Source organism: Pelodiscus sinensis, chromosome 10, assembly GCF_049634645.1.
Source record: "Pelodiscus sinensis isolate JC-2024 chromosome 10, ASM4963464v1, whole genome shotgun sequence".
Lineage (NCBI taxonomy): Eukaryota > Metazoa > Chordata > Testudines > Trionychidae > Pelodiscus > Pelodiscus sinensis.
This window is the reverse complement of record NC_134720.1, coordinates 49183380-49203516: the sequence shown is the minus strand read 5'-3', so window position 1 is coordinate 49203516 and position 20137 is coordinate 49183380. Positions and strand designations below refer to the sequence as shown.

The window sequence follows — 20137 nt, the reverse complement described above, 5'->3', positions numbered from 1 at the left end:
GTTCTGGGCAGGAGGTGCAGTGCAGGAGCAAGGTAGGGGTGCGGATTCTGGGCAGGAGGTGCAGTGCAGGAGCGGGGCAGGGGTGCGGGTTCTGGGCAGGAGGTGCAGTGCAGGAGCGGGGCAGGGGTGCGGGTTCTGGGCAGGAGGTGCAGGGCAGGAGCTGGGTAGGGGTGCGGATTCTGGGCAGGAGGTGCAGTGCAGGAGCGGGGCAGGGGTGCGGGTTCTGGGCAGGAGGTGCAGTGCAGAAGCGGGGCAGGGGTGCGGATTCTGGGCAGGAGGTGCAGGGCAGGAGCCGGGTAGGGGTGCAGGTTCTGGGCAGGAGGTGCAGTGCAGGAGTGGGGCAGGGGTGCGGGTTCTGGGCAGGAGGTGCAGTGCAGAAGCGGGGCAGGGGTGCGGATTCTGGGCAGGAGGTGCAGGGCAGGAGCCGGGTAGGGGTGCAGGTTCTGGGCAGGAGGTGCAGTGCAGGAGCGGGGCAGGGGTGCGGGTTCTGGGCAGGAGGTGCAGTGCAGGAGCAGGGCAGGGGTGCGGGTTCTGGGCAGGAGGTGCAGTGCAGGAGCGGGGCAGAGGTGCGGGTTCTGGGCAGGAGGTGCAGTGCAGGAGCAGGGCAGGGGTGCGGGTTCTGGGCAGGAGGTGCAGTGCAGGAGCGGGGCAGGGGTGCGGGTTCTGGGCAGGAGGTGCAGTGCAGGAGCGGGGCAGGGGTGCGGGTTCTGGGCAGGAGGTGCAGTGCAGGAGCGGGGCAGGGGTGCGGGTTCTGGGCAGGAGGTGCAGGGCAGGAGCTGGGTAGGGGTGCAGGTTCTGGGCAGGAGGTGCAGTGCAGGAGCGTTGCAGGGGTGCGGATTCTGGGCAGGAGGTGCAGTGCAGGAGCGGGGCAGGGGTGCGGGTTCTGGGCAGGAGGTGCAGTGCAGAAGCGGGGCAGGGGTGCGGATTCTGGGCAGGAGGTGCAGTGCAGGAGTGGGGCAGGGGTGCGGGTTCTGGGCAGGAGGTGCAGTGCAGAAGCGGGGCAGGGGTGCGGATTCTGGGCAGGAGGTGCAGGGCAGGAGCCGGGTAGGGGTGCAGGTTCTGGGCAGGAGGTGCAGTGCAGGAGCGGGGCAGGGGTGCGGGTTCTGGGCAGGAGGTGCAGTGCAGGAGCAGGGCAGGGGTGCGGGTTCTGGGCAGGAGGTGCAGTGCAGGAGCGGGGCAGAGGTGCGGGTTCTGGGCAGGAGGTGCAGTGCAGGAGCGGGGCAGGGGTGCGGATTCTGGGCAGGAGGTGCAGTGCAGGAGCGGGGCAGGGGTGCGGATTCTGGGCAGGAGGTGCAGTGCAGGAGCGGGGCAGGGGTGCGGATTCTGGGCAGGAGGTGCAGGGCAGGAGCCGGGTAGGGGTGCAGGTTCTGGGCAGGAGGTGCAGTGCAGGAGCGGGGCAGAGGTGCAGGTTCTGGGCAGGAGGTGCAGTGCAGGAGCAGGGCAGGGGTGCGGGTTCTGGGCAGGAGGTGCAGTGCAGGAGCAGGGCAGGGGTGCGGGTTCTGGGCAGGAGGTGCAGTGCAGGAGCGGGGCAGAGGTGCGGGTTCTGGGCAGGAGGTGCAGTGCAGGAGCGGGGCAGGGGTGCGGATTCTGGGCAGGAGGTGCAGTGCAGGAGCGGGGCAGGGGTGCGGGTTCAGGACAGTACAGGGGATTGGGGCATCTACCTGGCACAGCTCCTGGGGGCCCACAGGTGTCTCTGCATAGCTCTGCACGCTGCAAGGAAGCACTCCCTGTAGGCGCTGCCCCCCATCATTCCCACTGACTGTGATTCCCAGCCAACGGGAGCGACGGGGGCAGCACTCAGAGCTGCTCCTCCTCCAGCAGGCCCTTCTGGTGTAAGTGTTGTGTAAACCCAGGACAAAAAGACAGTCCTACGAGCTCACACCAAGTACAGCTCCTGCAGTCCAACTCGGTGGGGTCTCTACACCCATGTAGACCTCCAGCTCGCTGAAGGGTCACAGCTCTCACTCCCTCATGGTAGCCCCTCGCGGCATTAACTCTGACCCACACGACTGCCCAACCCAGCTTCACGTGGACACAAGGCATAAAGCAGAAGCAGCCAGCTGTTAATCTCACCTGGGGCCAACGTCTGCCGGTATGAGGTCCCCTGCCACCAGAGCCACAAGATAGGCAGGAACCGGATATTCCATATAAAACTGGTATACGCCCTCCTCCTCCGAATAGGTACTTTGGGTGGCACTCATCAGCACCTGGATTCCTGCAGGGGCCTGAAAGACCAACACACAGCGGCTTACGCCGGCTGAGCTGACTGGGGCCAAGGGACCAGACTCGCAGAATTTACTTTTCCTGGAAGGATGTAATTCAATGGGTGGGAGAAAGACAGAATGACGGCAGATAGGTGGGAGGAGAGGGGGGAATTAAATTTGGGTGAGCTGTATGGGAAGTGACCCTGACTAACCAAACTGCAGAACGCACATGCGGCTATTCCCCTTCCTGGAGCGCCCACAGGCTCCATCCACCCACAAGGTCACAATTCCTGGCGCAGCTTTTTCAAAGCCGAGCCCTCCCCGTCACCGGTGGAGAGCGTTACCCTCCAATCATCCTTGCTGGAAGCTACCACTCAATCTAATTCTCTTTCCGAACGTGCACTGCAGAATGAATGGTCCGGGGAGCTCGGCTATGGGAGTGCAAGGCTTGGGATTCGCTCCAGAAGGGCTATGCGGGTTCTGTTCGGGGACGACCCAAAGTCTCGTGTCTCCTACCAGATCCCAGTGACAGCTCACGGGAGCACTGTGCTGTTCCTGCCCAAGGCTGCTCACGCCACTGGAGTTACCTACCTTGACTGTAGCTGAGTAGGTGCATTTCACCGCCGGCGTGTCGAAGCAGGGGAAGAAGGACCGATTACACACTGAATGGCCCTGGGTGAAGACAAATGGCTTGGTATTGCCACAAGTTAGGTCTGGGTCCAGCCACCAGATCTGTTGGAACGGAGGGAGCAGAGGTAAGCAAAAGGAACACAACTGAAACAGGGGAGGGGAGGGGAGGAATTAAAAGGTATAATACTGAAAGAATCCGAGGGAGTTTAGCGATTCTTCATTTATACGCCTGGGATAATGCGTATTTCCATTTCCCAAGTCCCTTCCAGCTACCATACACTTGCCATCGCTCTCCAAATGGAGTAATTTTTCTACACAGCGCAGTGCCCAGCAAATCATAACCCTCCTCAGCTCAAGCCCTGCAATAACTGGAAATAAGGATTTTCTTGGGGAGCAATCCGCCCCCCAAACCTACAAAAACTCTCTCCTGGAGTAAAATGTAATGCCAATGTTAAAAAAAAAGTGAGAACCTATCGGATCAGTCATGCAGGCTTCCAAAAGTGTAAATATCATCATGGGGTGGTAAGTGATTAGGGATGTAAGGGTTAATCGGTTACCCACTAAGCATCACCCTTACTGAGTGATGCTTATGGGCAACCGGTTAATTGGTGGCTGGACATGGGGCAGGAGCAGACCCTCACCTGTAGCACAGCAGTCCTGGCAGGAGCAGGCCCCTATCCATGTTGCAGTGTGCCAGGCCCAGCCGGAGCAGCCTCCCGGACTAGCCTAGCCCAGGCAGCCCCCACCTGTGGCACAACGGGCTTGAACCACCCACTAAGGATATAAGCGATTGGTCAGCCAGTGATGCGACTAGTCGCTTTCCCTCCTTGCTGCTGATATCAGAGAGAGTCAAGGCGGCGGAGGGGGAAGGGGGAGAGAGCAGGAGCCAGCGCTGGGGAGAGTAAGGATGGTAATTGGCAACTAATTGACTAATCGAATAGGGATCTTCCTACACTTCAAAGACAAAAGCTTTGCATGGAACCCAAGATCAGCTGGGAACTCCAGCTGATGCTGGACTCCAGATGGCACTGACCCTTTGAAAAGCCGCATGCAGCCTGATGCCGGGTTCCCTGCAGCGTTTCAAAGCAAAAGCGCCACGTGCACCATGGGATCATCAGGGGAGTCCCCATCTGATCCCTGGCCCCGGGCTGCATGCGGCGTTTCAAAGCAGCAGCGCCGAGTGGAGCCCGGGGTCTGGCCCCAGGCTTCAAGCAGCACTGCCGCTTTGAAGTACCTCTACCTCTTCCCACCCCTTGCTGCCTCTTTCTGATAGAGGCAGCAGCGGGGAGGGAGCAACTAGTCGACCAGCATGTTGACTAGTCTTTCACATCCCTAGGGGGAAGCCGGCTTAAAAGCCAGTTCCCTCCAGCACTGTCTCCACAGAGGCATAGCAGGAAATGGCACGAGCGAGGACTGAAGCAGTCTCCACTCGCGCCACTTCTGCTGTGATTCTGCTTTTGAAATGTACAAGAGCCCCAGCGGGCCCTGCACTCCCTTTGAGGATTCCGCTTTTGAAATGTACAAGAGCCCCACTGGGGCTCTTGTACATTTCAAAGGCTCAAGCACCACAGGGAGCACAGTGCCAGCAGGGGAGTCCCCTGCTGGTCCTGCGCTCTCTGCCAGGCTTCCTTTTGAAATGTATAAGAGCCCACTGGGGCTCTTGTACATTTCAAAGGCTGAGGCACACAGGGAGTGCAGCAGGGCTCTTGCAACAGTTCAATAGCGGAGGCGCCCTTATAGACTAATCGAATAGTCGATGGAAATCCCATTGACTATTCGATTGATTAGTTAATTAATCTAAATGTAACTTCCCTAAAATGCACAACTATAAATTGAGAATAGCTGGCTAGGCAGTAGTATTGCAGAAAAGGTTCTGAGAGTTACAGTAGCTCATAAATGGAATACAAATCAACAGTTGCAAACAAACGAATATTCTTGAGTCGATTACCAAAAATATCATGTCTGACATAGAGAAGCAAGTCATTGTTCTGCTCTACTGGGCTACAGCAAGGCCCCACTTGGAATACTGTGACCAGCTGGGGGCAGTGCACTTACAGCAAAATGTGGACATATGGGACAGAGACCAGAGGAGAGCAACAAAAATAACAAGATTTCAAAAACCTGACCTAAGAGAAAGGGTTAAAAAACGTGGGCATGTTTAGTCTTGAGAAAAGACAACTGAGGGGGGCCTGTTTGGAGTTTTCAAATCTGCTAAGGGCTGTTATGAAGGGAAAAGTGATCAATTCTTCTTCAAGCCCACTGAATATAGGACAACTAGTAATGGGCTTAATCTGCATCAAGAGAAATGTAGGTTAGATATTAGGCAGGGGCGGATGAGAGTTTTGCAGGGCCCAGGCTCTATTGAAGCGCGGGGCTCAGGGCAGCACAATTTTGCGCATGTGCCACGGCCACAGCTGACAGGTAATAGCGCGTGCGTGGGGCCTATTGAAGCACTGGGCCCGGGGCAGCCGCCCCGCTCACCCTGCCTTATATCTGCCACTGGTATTAGGAAAAACTTTCTAACTCTAAGGATAGTTAAGCATTGGAACCAAGGGACGCTGTGGAATACCTGTCAATACAGGTTTTTAAGAGCAGCTTAAACAAACACTTGTCAGCAATGGTCTACACAGGGGGATGGACTAAATGCCCTTTCAAGATCCCTTGCAATCAGTATTCCCCGTAACCTGAGCACTTGGGTTGCTGTGATTCAAATGCCACCCAGCTGATTAGCAGAGGGCCCACTGCCAGCAGCATGTACTTCTACTGGTGGTGCACATTAAATTTATTCCACACATGGATGGAAAAAATTAGAGGCAACGTTGCTTCCAATCCTGCATTTCTATGATCAGTGGTTCCCAAAACAGCCCTGCTAACCGCAGCACCACTGAAATGCAGCTGTCTCTGGGGGAAATGGACAGTGGTCTAACAGTGATACACTGCGTGCATATCGCATTCAGAAAGTAAAAAACGTTGGCCAATGACACCACACAATGCCTTTTTTTTTTTTAAACAGAATGTGCAATGAGATCTTTAGTAACCAGAAAACCAATCAGCACCTGTTTTTTCTCTGTCTTACCTGGAATACCCCCAATGCACACAGGCAGGATAAGAACTGTATGCAAAGAGAGACTCTTCTGTTGCCTTACATTAGCTTCAGGAATACTACTACTGAGTCATACTGACAAACCCAATTCATTCCAACCAGAACATAAAGAGATAGCACTATCTCTTTGGGCCACTCAGACTGTGCAAACAGACCTGTTACTGAGTCCAGGCTGTGCTGCTAGAGGTGCTGGATAGTACCCAAGGTAGGGACCTAGACTGGGGGCACTGACCAGGGAAGGTATGGGGGCGAGTACAAGGAATTAGGATGAACAAGAAACTGGGCCTTTGCATTTTAATTTGTTAAAATTCTTAGCATTTTCTTAAACGTTGTAAAGGAAAGAACTTACAACACAGATTAAAAACTCCCCTTCTCCAATACCCACATTCCTTACCCAAGCGAAACACACCTCCCTCTGATGGACTGCTAAGATCTGCAAGGAAGCAGCCCTGATTGGATGCACCTCATAAGCTCTGCTGAAGCAGAATTCCTCTCTTATAGGCCTTCCGCACCAACATGATTTAAACTAACAGCTCCATTAAAAAAGGAATGTCCCAAATTTTAAAAGTAACTTAAAAAAGAAATATAGCTAGATGTGTGTTTCAGTAGAGTCCACTTAATGCGCAAAAACTTGTATTACATTCTCTTTAAAAAAAAACCAGAAGAACAGTGAAAAGATCTAGTCCACTTTCACTACAACACAACTCTTTGTCCTTCACTCAATACCCCTAACCAATTTATAGCACCCTCTTAGCTTCAGATTTGCACAAACACATGCCAAAGTAAAACCAACCAAATTATAAAATCCTATTTCCTTTTCAGGGGTCCATCTGAATATTCTGCAACATGAACAGGCTACAACATTACTCAGTGCTACATACATATTAGCTGCAACATAGTTAAAAAGTATAAACTTTGCGACACCTCATATAGTTACATAAACCAACATCATTTTACAATCAGCATGTATCCTCCTATCACAGATCACTCCAATCCTGTTCAGAAAAATATCCCTTCTATCCAACCATCACATCCCTCTATGCTGCATGATATTACCAAGGTTAATGGTAGCTTAATTAGCCCCACAAAGACCCATGTCCTTGTGCTGCCGCCTGCACAAGATAGAAAAAACCTCACCCTTCCCCAAAGCCACATCATAATGCACCTTTCCTTACCTCCAACCATGGCTTCTCCTGCAAGATGTTTCCATGTATGTGAAATACCCAGCCTCCCCTCCCTTACAGAAACAAGAGAGTGGCTGCTTTGCCCAATTCCCTCTACTGAAAAAAAGATGGTTTCCCGCAGTCTGGCTCTCCCTCCGCACATGCACAGACTAGGGATGTGAACAAGACTAGTCGGCTAGTTGCTTCCCCCCGCTTGCTGCCTCTATCAGAAAGAGACAGCAAGGGGCGGAAAGAGAGGTCATCAGATCCAAAGCAGCAGCGGCACGTGAAGCCTGGGGCCAGACTCCAGGCTCCACATGGCGCTGCCAGTTTGAAATGCCATGTGCAGCCTGCAGCCAGCTGGGAGTCCAGCTGTATTCACACAGCGTTTCAAAGCGGCAGCGGAGTGTGGAGCCCAGGGTCAGCAGGGGAGTCCCGCGCTGACCCCAGGCTCCATGCAGCACAGCTGCTTTGAAACGCCGCAGGGAACACATGGCCAGTGGGGGACCGTTTGAGTTCCACACTGGCCCCGTGCTCCTCGCAGCGTTTTCGCCTTTGAAATTTAGCAACAGCCCTCGGGACTTTAAAAGGGGAAGCTTCCTTATCAACTAATCGAATAGTGAATGCAAATTGCATCAATTATTCGATTATCCAAATAATCAAAATTTTTAATCCCTAGCTCAGACAAGAAGTGGGGCACTGATGATACATCACAAGAAACTAGCACAAAGCTTCGTATTTTACTGAACTAGATAAGTGTTTGTACCTATTCGCTGAGTGCCCCTGAGGCTGACAGCAGTGCCTCCTACAGTTTTGAAACCTCTATGTATTTTTGTTAGTCTCTAAGGTGCCACAGGACTACTTGTTTTTACAGCTGATACTGTATTTATTATTAGTCAAGCCACTGGAAACTAGGGATGTTAAATATCTTGTAATTGAATAGTTGTGTAACCACATGAAATCTTAGTGGTTACACGACTATTCAATAGCCCCCGGGGGTGGAGCCAGAAACCAGTGCACTCCCAGGGAGCCTCTTGCTACCCCATGGCAGGTGGGAGCCAGTCTGCTGGGGGAGCCAGTTTAAAAACCTGCTCCCCACGTAGACCAGCTGCCTGCTGCCCTGCACTGCTGCCTCTGATACCCTAAGCTCAGACGTCCCGCAGAAAGGGGTTGCCACTGTGGACCAGCCGCTGTCCATGGCGAGTCTGAGCCACCACAGACAGAGGCTGCTTTGCAGCAGCCTTCTCTACCATAAAGGCAGCAGCATGGGGGGTGAGAGGAAGGTGGCAATTTGCATCGACTAGTCGATAAGGGCACTTCCCCTTTTAAGCCAGCTCCCCCCAGTACTGGCTCCTGCCTGTCCCCTCATGCTACCCTCCTGCTGATAGAAACATTAATTTATTATTTTATAACATCACCAACGAATGTTCTAGGGGGCCTCACAGAAAATAGTCCCTGCCCCCAAAAACACTCAAAGTCTCAAAATCTAAAATTATTTAGCCTGCAAAGAGAAAAGAGTTTGTGAGGAATTTACTAATATACTGACAAATTATAAAGAATGAAAATAAATGACTCTGAACTAGGCATGTAAGCGACTAGTCAACTATCAAACAAGCAAAAGCTTATCAGATAGTCAACTTGTCCCTCAACTAGCCGCTTCCCACCCCCTTGCTGCCTCTATCTGCACACCAGCCTTTTAAATGTATTAAGAGCCAGCAGGCTCTTAATACATTTAAAAGGCAGACCCACAGTAGGGTTAACTCCCGGGCCAGGAGCTAACCCTGCTATGGCTCCCCGCATACTGACTCATCGAGTAGTCAATGGAAAATCCATCAACTAGTCAATGAGTTGATTAAACTAAATTTAACATCCCTACTTTGAACACAGTGTCACTTATGCTTAAAGTGCAGCACTCACTAAAAACAATTGTCAAAAATGGCACCACATCCCCATCATTCAATTGCTCTGAAGCCACAAACACTGAAGCAACGTTAACAGACAGCATCTCAGACATGATGGAGCTGAGCAGGTGTTATGTGAAGGCAGAATTTGGCTAGCGAAGTATTTAACACAACGTGCAAGTCAGAAAACAAATGTGGTTTTGAGTTTGCATAGCAAGAGTGAGACAACTCAAAGACATAGGGATACTCCACAGGCTCTGCTGCCAACAACATCCTTAGGACATCATGTTTCTTAGCTCTAGTTCAACAGTATCAGCCCACGCGACCAGAAAGATACCAAAAAGGCTGCAAGAGAAAAGCACAAGGAAAAAGAATAAAGCCGCCTCACACACGGCCCATGATGGTGGGACTTAAGGATCTTGATGAGGGTCTGGATGCAGCATCCATGCCACTTCTCCATCCACGACACAAGACAATTGTGCACCTGTGGAACAATGCAGCCAGCAAAATCCAGCACGAAGATAAAACAGCCTGTGGAATCAGCTACCAGAACACACATGTAGATCTAATTTACCTTTTTGATACACAGAAGCTGCAGCAAGGAGCTCTATAAGAACCTCCAAGACGGAATATACATTGTTATACAGTTCATGGGGTGACAACTAGTGAGACTCCCTTCTTACTTGTAAGCTGAAAAAAATTGATATGGAGTTGTGGGGCTAATTTTTACTGTGACTTCTCAGGACAGAACTGTACTTGAAATATCAGCACATTTAGACACAAGGAATCATCACTAAGTAGCAAATAGCATATGCAATTCACTGCTATGGTTCACTCACATTTTTAAGCAGCTGGATAATTTTAGACCACTGAATGTATTTGCAGAGTTATAATCCATGATAAGACCTAGATGCCAGTGTTCACAGTGCTTTAGAAATATGGTGTGATTAGGTACTTTTATGCCCTATTGCCTGGCATTGTCATGAGAGAATCCCCATCCCTACCTTCTGCTACCACAAATGTGCAATTGGCTGAATACATTCCATTCCATCAGACATCAAGCAACATCACAGGCAGGATGAAACCGATCTGATCATATCAACATGACAAATCTCAAGGGAATGCTTATCTTAGGGGGTCACCAATTTCATGGCATGGTGAGCAGCGGGAAATGCCAAACAGACAATCTGGGCTTGATAGAGACAGAAATCACAGCAATTCGAATCATTTCTTTGTAGTCTGAATTTTAACCAACTTCTCAAGTGGCAACATTGCAACATGCTCTAAATCAGGCAGAGAGGTGACTCTTTCGGGACATTTCCAGGATGACCATCATTCCTGACCCAGTAGCTGGGGACGTCAACAAGAAACGTTTTTATCGTACACCCGGTAAAGGCTCTAAAATCAAGATGATACTTGATGGGAAGCACTCCAGAAAGAAGAATACAGAAAGGAAGGTCCCGTGGTTACTGTGCTAGTGTGAGACCCAAGTTCAACATCCAACTCTGTCATAGGCTTCCTGCATGAACCTGAGCAAGTCACTGAGGCTCTCTGGGCCTTTGGTCCATTAGGGATAATAGCACTGTCCTACCGGACAGTGCAGGCTGCAACATGCTCAGGTACTACAGCAGTGAATGGGGACCTGATAAGTACCTAAGATAGAGAAAGACAGAAAACTCTGGTAAACCACTTCTACCTGGAAATCTGTTCTTTTCAGCAGGGTGTATGACTGACTACCTGTTGTCTATTAAATTATTTTGCCATAAATGGACTTTTCTGTTTTTTTCCCCCTTAGATTTTCGTTTGAATAATTTTCTGCAATTCTAACAATTACATGTGCTAGTCCAGGTATGAATAAAGACATTACCTGGCTAGCACACTACTTCCACATCCTAATGACTTAAAAAAACCAAACAATGGGTACTTAAGAACAATCTGCACCTTCTCTGACTTTTCCCCCCCCTTGTTTCCTTCCTTCTCCCTCCTCCCTCCCTCCCCCCCCTATTTATTTTGGAACTGGATCTTTAATAACTCAATTCATCTGAAGAAGAGGGTTATATCCACGAAAGCTCATGATACCATCTACATGTTTTGTTAGCCTTTAAGGTGCTGCTGGACTATTCGTTGTTTTTTAAGTTTTTCCAGTTACAGACTAACTCGGCTACTCCTCTGAAGCTTTTGATGTGCTAGTCCTGTTACTTTTGTGACCCTCAAACTAGACACAGAGCATTATATTCAACAAACAAGCTAAGATAGGTAAAGGTAGGTCACAGATAAAAAGAGCATGTCCCTCGCACAGTATCATCAAAGCTTTGTCAGTCTCACAAAACCCTCACGAGACGCAATTACATTTTGAAAAGGATCATATGGAAGCCAAGTGAACAAAACTCCTTCAAATTATAGCCAAATACAAAGAAAATAGATAATGAACTTTTCAGCTATAAAGAGAGCTGAATTTAACTTAATTTAATAAAGTTCAGTAGTTGCTTACATACATTCATTTCCCTAACTCCTTGGTATTTCAAGATCAGCTGGGTATTGACAGAAAATTGAGCATCCAAGTGGTTACAGAGAGATGGGAATCCAAAGGAGCAGCAACATTTGTAAAGATCTCTCTTTACTCCAGCCTGTTTAGCATAACTGTATTGTAACCCAATCAAAGACTGCCAAAGTCATACATATCCTATAGAATGTCTTCTCAAAAGAATACTGGTACACCTGTTATTCATGCCTGAATTGTGTACTTAATGCAAGCACCACAATTCCTGCTTCCCGCTACTGTTTACCAAAATGTAACAACTGTGTATATAAAGCCTATTTTTTGTGAACATTTGGCAAGTCTACTGTCACATGGCTTATCTCAGATTGAACCTTTCTAGTCTGGCGCCCTTGGGACCTGACCAGTGCTGAACAAGAGAATTTGCTGAACCACGGGAGGTCAATATTGTCTAGCAGCGTTACCAACACTTCCACTGTTTGCTGGAATCTTAGAAGACATTTAGGGTAAATCAGAGCTAAACAACAGCACAGAACACTGAAAGCCAGGACTGGTGGCTATAAACAAACTTTATGGGAACACGGGAAACTTGGCCACACCCATGATATCCAGCTCACTAAAATCATGCCAGATCACAGATGTTGCCAGACCAGATAGTGCCGGACTGGAGAGGTTCCCGTAGCAGATACCTGGCCTGCTCAGCGGCATTCTGACCGAAGCAGAAAAAAGAAATGTACAGCAGCCAGATCCACATTACAGGCTTTTGCTGGCATTGCTACATCAGTCGGGGTGGCATGAGGGGTTATGTGTGTTCAACACACATGTGCCAGCAAAAGCCTGTAGTGTAGATGCAGTTATTCCAGCCATAAGGAAGAAATGCTTTGGCAGTATGGCTACCAATATGGCCATGTCTGCAAAGCACTTCTAGTGAAGAAGACTTGTCTGAACATACACTACTTGCCAACAGCTATGTTAAGGGCTTAACTCCGAGCTGTTTATGCCCAGAGAGGCAATGAACAGGGGTGTCATAGAAAGAGCAAGTGGCTCCGTCCGTGCAGGTGATGCAAAGCACCTTTGCATCCATCCCAGGAGGTGCCTTAGATGATGTTTATTCAGTGTCACATCCTGAGGTAAGTCCTTGTGGAGTGAAGAGAAATGTCACAAATGCTGAATCAGAAGGAGCAAACTGAGCAGGAAGGGAAAAGCTGCTGTTTACACACAGACCATCTGCTAATCAGAAAAAATGGCAGGCTAACGGGGTAGCAGTGAAGTACTAGTTCTCACACACATATGTGCCAATTTAACAGATAGCAAATTATAGGTAACAATTCAAAAGAGATACTAGGAAAATAAGTACCGCCATGATAGCACATAGGGTAGATGCCCTCTCGTTCCTGCCACTCCACTTGTTTGCTGTCATCTCCCCCTGTGGCTCATCTAACCTAGAGGGCCAGTGCTTCAGACTGGAATTGTGTGTTCACAAGAGCTACCCACACTTATGACAACACATAGATAACAAGACAGCGAATTGCCATCAAGCCCCAAAATGGGAAACCAGATCCACTGTCACTCCCACGTAATCAAACCGCCCACCGCTGCCATCCACAGAAACAAATGCCTCAACAAGGCCACTGGGGCTGGGCCCAGACCGCAGCCCAAAAGAAAGCCACAAGACAAGGCACCACTGGCTAGAGAGGACAATTTCAAGCCACTCCACCTGGGTACCCTGGCAAGAGCAGCAAGGCCTTGGTCCCTGTACCTCTGGGATGACACAAAGGCTATCCCTCCCACCCAGGCTCCCAGTCAGGGCACCCAGGCCCCCCCTGGAAGAAGGGGCGCAGCCTGGCGGCTACTTACGGCTGGGCCGTCCGTGGTGGTGTAGCGGACGATGATCTGGAAGGGCTGGTGAGGCTGCAGGGCAGCGGGCAGGGAGATGGTGAGGGAGGAGCCGTAGTCAGTGAAGGGGTCTACCCTGAAGACGAGAGGGCAGGAGTGGGAGGCTGCGGACGGGTCGGGGAAGGTGGGGAAGGGAGGCGGCGGCAGGTCGGGCTCAGGGTCAGGCAGGCGCTCGGGGCCAGGGCTCAGCTCCGGGGTGGAGGGCGCGGAGAGCGGGGTGGAGGCGGTGGACGGGGCGGACAGGGAGGAGGCGGAGGCGGCGGCGCGGGGCAGCAGGGGGCTGGCGGGCTCCGGGCCCGGGAAGGCGAAGGCGCAGGGCCCCGCGGCGCGGCGGTAGGCGGCCGAGAGGACGCGCAGGGCCGGGTGCGCGTCCAGCACCAGGGCGCGGGGCCGGGCCCGCAGGGCGCACAGCTCCAGCACCAGGCAGCCCGCCAGCGCGCGGGCCGCGGGCCGCAGCTCCAGCCCCAGCTGCAGGTGGCGGAGGCGGAAGAGCGGCGCGCTGGCGGCCGAGGCCACGTCCGGGGGGGGCGGCTCGGGCGGGGGCCCCTTGCGGCAGCAGCACAGGCCGGGCGCGGCCGGAGCCGCCATGGAGCGGAGGAGGCGGGGGCGGCGGCCGCTCTGTGAAATCCATGGGCGGGGGGGGGGGAGGAGGCAGGCCCCGGGCCCAGGGCCCCGGGGGAGGAGACCCGCGCAGGCCCCGCTCGGAGCCGGTGCAGCGCCGGACCCGGCCGGCAGCGCGGGGCGGGCGGCGGCCGCCAGGGGGCGCCGCAGGGCGCGGGCGGCCGCCAGGGGGCGCGCGGGACGGGGGCGTGGCCCGGGGCCGGGGGAGGCGAGGGCGGCAGCGCCCCCTGCCGGCGGCGTGGCCAGGCCGGGTTGCCAACCCTCCAGCGTGGGCCTGGAGGCTGCAGGCGTTCGCCGGGCATCGGGGAGCACGTCCCCTCCAGGAAGGGGCCAGCCCCAATTGGCAACCCGGTCAGGGGCTGGGCTGCTGGGGGAGGGGTGTCAGGCGCCTCGCTCTTCCAGGGGCAGCCTGCACCCCCACCCACCCACGGCACAGATGCCCTCTCCTGCAGGGTCAGGCCACCCCAGTGTGCACTGGCCACACAGACACCCCCTCCCTGGGTGCACCCGTGGAACAGAGGCTCCCTCCTCTGAGCAGCCCCTGCCATAGATGGCCCTTCCTACACCCAGCCTCCAGCCGTGGCACAGACACCTCCTCTGGAGGCAGCCCAGACCCAGCGACCAGCCACCACACAGTCACCTTTCCTCCCACAGGGGCAGCCCATGCTCCTCACCCTCCCATGGTTCAGCTACCTCCCTGCTCTGGGGGGCAGCTCTGACCCACTGTCCACCTGCCACACAGACACGCCCCTCCTGCAGGGAACGGCCCTGACCTGCTGTTCACCCATGACACAGAAGCCCCTTCCTCCAGCGACTGCCTGAACCCGGCCTCCCCCCACCGCACAGACATCGCTCCCTTCTCCAGGAGGGCTGCCCAGGCCCCTCATCTGCCCAAAACCCCATTCAAAATGTCCTTCACAACAACTGCCAGTCAGACCACAGCTCCCCACAACCAAACTCCAAGGCTATGTCTACACTCGCGGCTTCTTGCGCAAGTAATATGCAAATGAGGCTAAGCGTGGAATATTGCCGAGCCTCATTTGCATACCTAATGAGCCACCATTTTTTTTCCAGAAGAGGCTCTTGCACAAGAAGGAACGTCTACACTGCCCCTTCTGGCGCAAGAAAAACCCTCTTGCGCAATGCCGTTACACCTATTACTTTTCAGGAAGAACGGCATTGCGCAAGAGGGTTTTTCTTGCTCCAGAAGGGGCAGTGTAGACATTCCTTCTTGTGCAAGAGCCTCTTCTGAAAAAAATGGTGGCTCATTAGGTATGCAAATGAGGCTCGGCGATATTCCACGCTTAGCCTCATTTGCATATTACTTGCGCAAGAAGCCGCAAGTGTAGACATAGCCCAACTGTCACCATCCCCGCTGCCCCAACTCAGACAGTCCTAACCCCATCTGTGGCTCCCAGCTGTCACCCCCGTTTCCAATTGCCCCTTTTCTTACCAGCCATTTCTCCATCCCAGCTACCCCAACGACTGATGGCTCAGCTCCCAATGTCCTAGCTCTCCCTCCCCAATTATCTACCTCAGCCTCATGCCACACAGAAAATTCAAACTCTTAGCCCGGATCTGCACTAAAAATGTAGGTTGGCCTAGCTGTGTCACTCAGGGATGTGAAAAATCCACAGCCCTGAGCGATGTATCTATCCCGACCTAACCCCCAGTGTAGGCATGTTAGGCTGATGGAAGAATTCTTCTGTAGACCTAGGTCCCGCCTCTTTGGGTGGTGTATTATCATCCTGTGCAGATGGTGATAGAGATGTAGCCGTGTTAGTCTGGGGTAGCTGAAGCAAAATACAGGACAATGTAGCACTTTAAAGACTAACAAGATGGTTTATTAGATGATGAGCTTTCATGGGCCAGACCCACTTTGATCTGAGGAAGTGGGTCTGGCCCACGAAAGCTCATCATCTAATAAACCATCTTGTTAGTCTTTAAAGTGCTACATTGTCCTGCATTTTGTGCAGATGGGACTGCTGGGAGATCCCCTCTCCCTGGTGTAAGAAGACAACAGCCGCACAGCCTTAGGTGCCAATAAGGCAGTGGGCTAGGGCACTCCACTGCAGGTGGAGGTGCGTGGCACAGCTTGTGGTGCGCTCTGGCGGCCTGCCTCCTCCCATGCCCTGCAGGCATGCTCCTAACTGGGCTTCTGATGCGTCTGCACCTGTCCTGCTGCCCCCTCCCGCCAGGCAGCGCATGTGCAGTCCCTGGCACACATTGGTGCCTGCAGCCCACGGGAAGAAGCCAGGGGGAAGGAGCGGTAGAAGTGCCTCCCCCACTCCCCCCCCAGCTTCCTTATAGCAGTGAACAGGAGCAGTGGGACAGCCACCAGCCCCTTCCCTCCCCCCCCAACACACACACCCCAGTGTCCTGCCCTAGCCCCCCCCCCAGTCCCCTGCCCTGACTCCTGCATCTCCCCCACACACACCTATTCTCCTGCCCTGAGCCTCCTCACACATACTCCCACACCCCTTCCCTCCCACAGGGTGTTAACATGTTTTGTGTAAATATATAACAGCGGAATGTAACAGTTGCAGTTTATACGCAGGGGTGGTTCCACGGCTGCCGGTGCATGCAGGGAGCCAGCTTTTAAGATGGCTCCCCGCGAGCATGGGCTCTCCCCCACCGCATCTCTCGGAGGCAGCAGTGTGGGGGGGCCAGGCAGTTCCACAGGAGCCAGCTCCCCACGTACCCCCACTCCCGACTGCCCCTGCTCCGCTGCCTCTGATACAGAGGCAACGGTGGGGGTGGTGCATGTAACTGAGGGTTAACCAATTAGGCTTATTGGTTAATTGTGCTCACAGATACACATTAACATCCCTTCCCCACATACATTCCTACCCTCCAGCCCTGACTCCTGCACCTCCCTCACACACACCCAGCCTCCTGCCCTGATCCCCCCCCACACACACATACAGCCTTCCCTGTTCTGATCCTCCCCCCCCCACACACACACAGCCTTCCCTGCCCTGATCCTCCCCCCCCAAACACACACACACACAGCCTTCCCTGCCCTGATCCTCCCCCCCAAACACACACACACACAGCCTTCCCTGCCCTGATCCTCCCCTCCCCAAACACACAACACACACAGCCTGCCCTGCTCCTCCCCTCCCACAGCCTTCCCTGCCCTGAGTCTCCCCACAGCCAGTGTTCCCTGTCCTGAACTTCCCCCCACACATACAGCCTTCCCTGCCCTGCCCTGATGTGGCATTATTGGATTTTAGTTGGAATATGCAGATCATTGTTGCACCCACATCTGTGCAAAGTGGGCCACGGGAGGTATCTACTGAAAGCTCAGGCTTTGCTGGTTCTGTGTATGTTACTCATAAACCTATATGATTTTTATATGTGATAGTATTGGCTCTGTACTTGTAGATTCAATGTGCGTGGCTGGGAGACAGTGGCAGGTGTCGCCCATCTATTGTGAGGGGTGGCTACTCAGTGAATAGCCATGCTGTATGGACACTGGTCCTTAAATGTTGCCTAATGAAGTCTGCTGCAAACTTGCAGACCACCAGGTACGCCATGACTGTTTGCCGGAAAAGGACACGGTCAGGTGTCTTGCTCATGGGACAAACTCCATTTTGGAAGGTACCTTCACACAGCAAGAACAATGGAATCCCCTCCACCCGGGCAAGATTATAAAAGATTTCTCCATTTGTCTCCTGCTGTTGACTTCAGAAGCATCCTTGTTATGAACAGAGGGCCACGAAGGAATGTTTGACCCATCCTAACATAGGAGGTACTCCAGAGACTTTTAAGATACCAATCTATTATATCTCTGCTAAGAGGCTGTATCAAGAACTGGGAGATGTATGTATGTAATGTGATTTCTTTTAACAATTGTACTCTCAGCCTTTTCTTTCTTTTTGTTAATAAACCTTTAGACTCTAAAGGATTGGCACAGCAGGCTCTTTTGGGTAAGAGCTGAGGTATAAATTGACCTGGGACTGTGGCTGGTCCTTTGGAACTGTGAGAACCTGTTCCGAGTTGTAGTGATAGAGATGCAGCCCTGTTAGTCTGGTGGAGTGAAACAAAAGACAGGACAAGAAAGCTCATCACCTAATAAACCATCTTGTTAGTCTTTCAAGTGCTACATCGTCCTGTCTTTTGTTCCGAGTTGGTGAGATTGGTTTTTATAACGTCTCATCTGTGTAAGGTGCGGTGCTGGCTGTGGTACAGGTAACAACGGAGTATCCAAGGTGATTGTTTGCGTGACTAAACGCTGGTCAGAGCAGCAGCTGAACTGCACTTGGTGATTGGTTGGGTACCTTAGAGAGAAGGACCCCTGGGGTTGGCTGTAAGTAGCCTTGATTCTAAGCAATTGGCCCTGATTTGACTTCCGACCACTGGTACATCACACCTGACTCCTACACCTCCCTCCCACACACCTCAACCCCCTGCCTTGCCTCCTGCACCTCCCTAACATACACCCAGCCCCCACCCACAAGTCTCCTCACAGCTTTGCCCCTGCCCCAAGCCCCCCCAGAGAAGGTTACGATAGGACAATACCTGTAAGAAAAGTAAGTTACTTTCACCCTGAGCAGAGCTCTAGCCTTTCAAGTGTAGACAAGCCCTTATTCTTCTGTGACCCAGCTGACGCCATCACTCCCAAGTCATGCAGACCAGCTGGTCCCACTTTAAACTGCTACTTGCTGACCAACTGTTCGTACCTGCCTACTTCCAACTACTGTTCCCAACGCTTGTAGTTCAAACACCCTACGCCCAGGCCTGGCTCCCCTGTCCCTACCAGCATTCCTTCTGCTCTAGCTGTGTGTGTAGAATGACAGCTCTCCAGTCAAACCCCATGGGCGCAGCAGCAATGGCAGGCAGAGTGGGAGACTGGCGTGGTAGCACCAGGGCCGAGGACTGAGAATCGGTGCAGTGTTCCACCTCGGGTACTTTCTCTGGTTGTGGATGCGTAGGGCTGGCACTAGCTTCCGCGGGAGCCTACTCAAGAGTGGCGCACGGAGCAGCACTGACTGAGCTCTCTGAAGGAGGCTGGATTGCCCCTGTATACAGCTTCATAGACACCCACCAACCCACAGCCCGCTTGGAATTGTTACAGAGGTCCCTGGAGACTGATCTCCTCGCCCCAAATCATCCAGCAGCAAATTCAGAGGCAGCCTGTCTTGCCAATATACAGTAAAATGGCTGATGCCCATAGCTCTGTTCCTAGCCACTCCATCACCACGGTTTCCTTGAAGTTAAATAGGAGATAGAGTTTTGTTGCAGTGACATCACCGGCTCTAGCCTCCCAACTTCCAAACCCCAAGGGATTAAGAACACAGAATGTGTGGGTGGGTGTTCACTGCTAACACTTACCTGACCATTCCGGAACAGACTAATATGGGTCTAGGCACCACGGGATTGAGTCTGTTAGAAGCTTGATCAAATGTTACTAAATGTTTTGTTACGGTTTGGGTGCAGTAGAGAACAGTTGCTCATGTCCAATCCACATTAGGTACATGTGCTCTCCTCCTGCGCCGCTGCTGGAAATTTTTCCCTCAGCAGAGACTTTTTGCCTTGAGGGAGCAGCTCTGGTGTCCCCAGAATGGTGCCTCCATGTTGTGGTATAAGGGGTGCTGCCCACCCTCAGTTCCTTCTTAGCAGAAATTGCAACATGGGGAAGGAGGGCAGGTCCTGGAATGGAGATGAGTAGCCCGTCTTGAAGAACACCAGTTATGAACAGGCAACGGTCTTATCTTCAAGTGATTGCTGATGACTATTGCACATTCGGCGACTCCAAGAAGCACCCTTGGAGGTGGATAGGAATTCACAGCTGCCTAGATTGTAACACGGCTCTTCTGAACCCAGTTGTCTCTGGCCTGCTGAGGGATGACGTAGCGAGCCATAAACATGTGAACCAAAGACCACATCACGGCCCTACAGATGTCCTGGATCAGCACCGTGGGCCAGGAAGACTGCCAAGGATGCCCATCAAATGGGCTCTAACAGTGGGCGGCAATGGGACTTTTGCCGATTCATAGCAGGTCCGTATGGTGATCTAGTTGGAGATTCTCTGGGATGACAACGCCGGAAACCCCTTCATCCTTTTCTGCCATGGTGACAAAGAGCTGCGTGGACTGTGCAGAAGAACTTGGAACGGT

General features: G+C 52.4%; 1 protein-coding gene across 1 annotated transcript in view; it reads right to left on the bottom strand.

The window, feature by feature from the left end:
- RNPEPL1 (arginyl aminopeptidase like 1) overlaps positions 1 to 14111 on the bottom strand; it is a 30987-nt gene extending 16876 nt beyond the window's left edge. The window contains exons 1-3 of the mRNA XM_006138520.2: positions 13356 to 14111; positions 2796 to 2936; positions 2074 to 2225 (exon numbers count right to left, since the gene is read on the bottom strand). Of these exons, the coding sequence (XP_006138582.2) occupies positions 2074 to 2225; positions 2796 to 2936; positions 13356 to 13982 (920 nt within the window). The 5' untranslated portion in view covers positions 13983 to 14111. The remainder of the gene's footprint in view (positions 1 to 2073; positions 2226 to 2795; positions 2937 to 13355) is intronic.
- Between the last annotated feature and the right edge of the window lie 6026 nt (positions 14112 to 20137).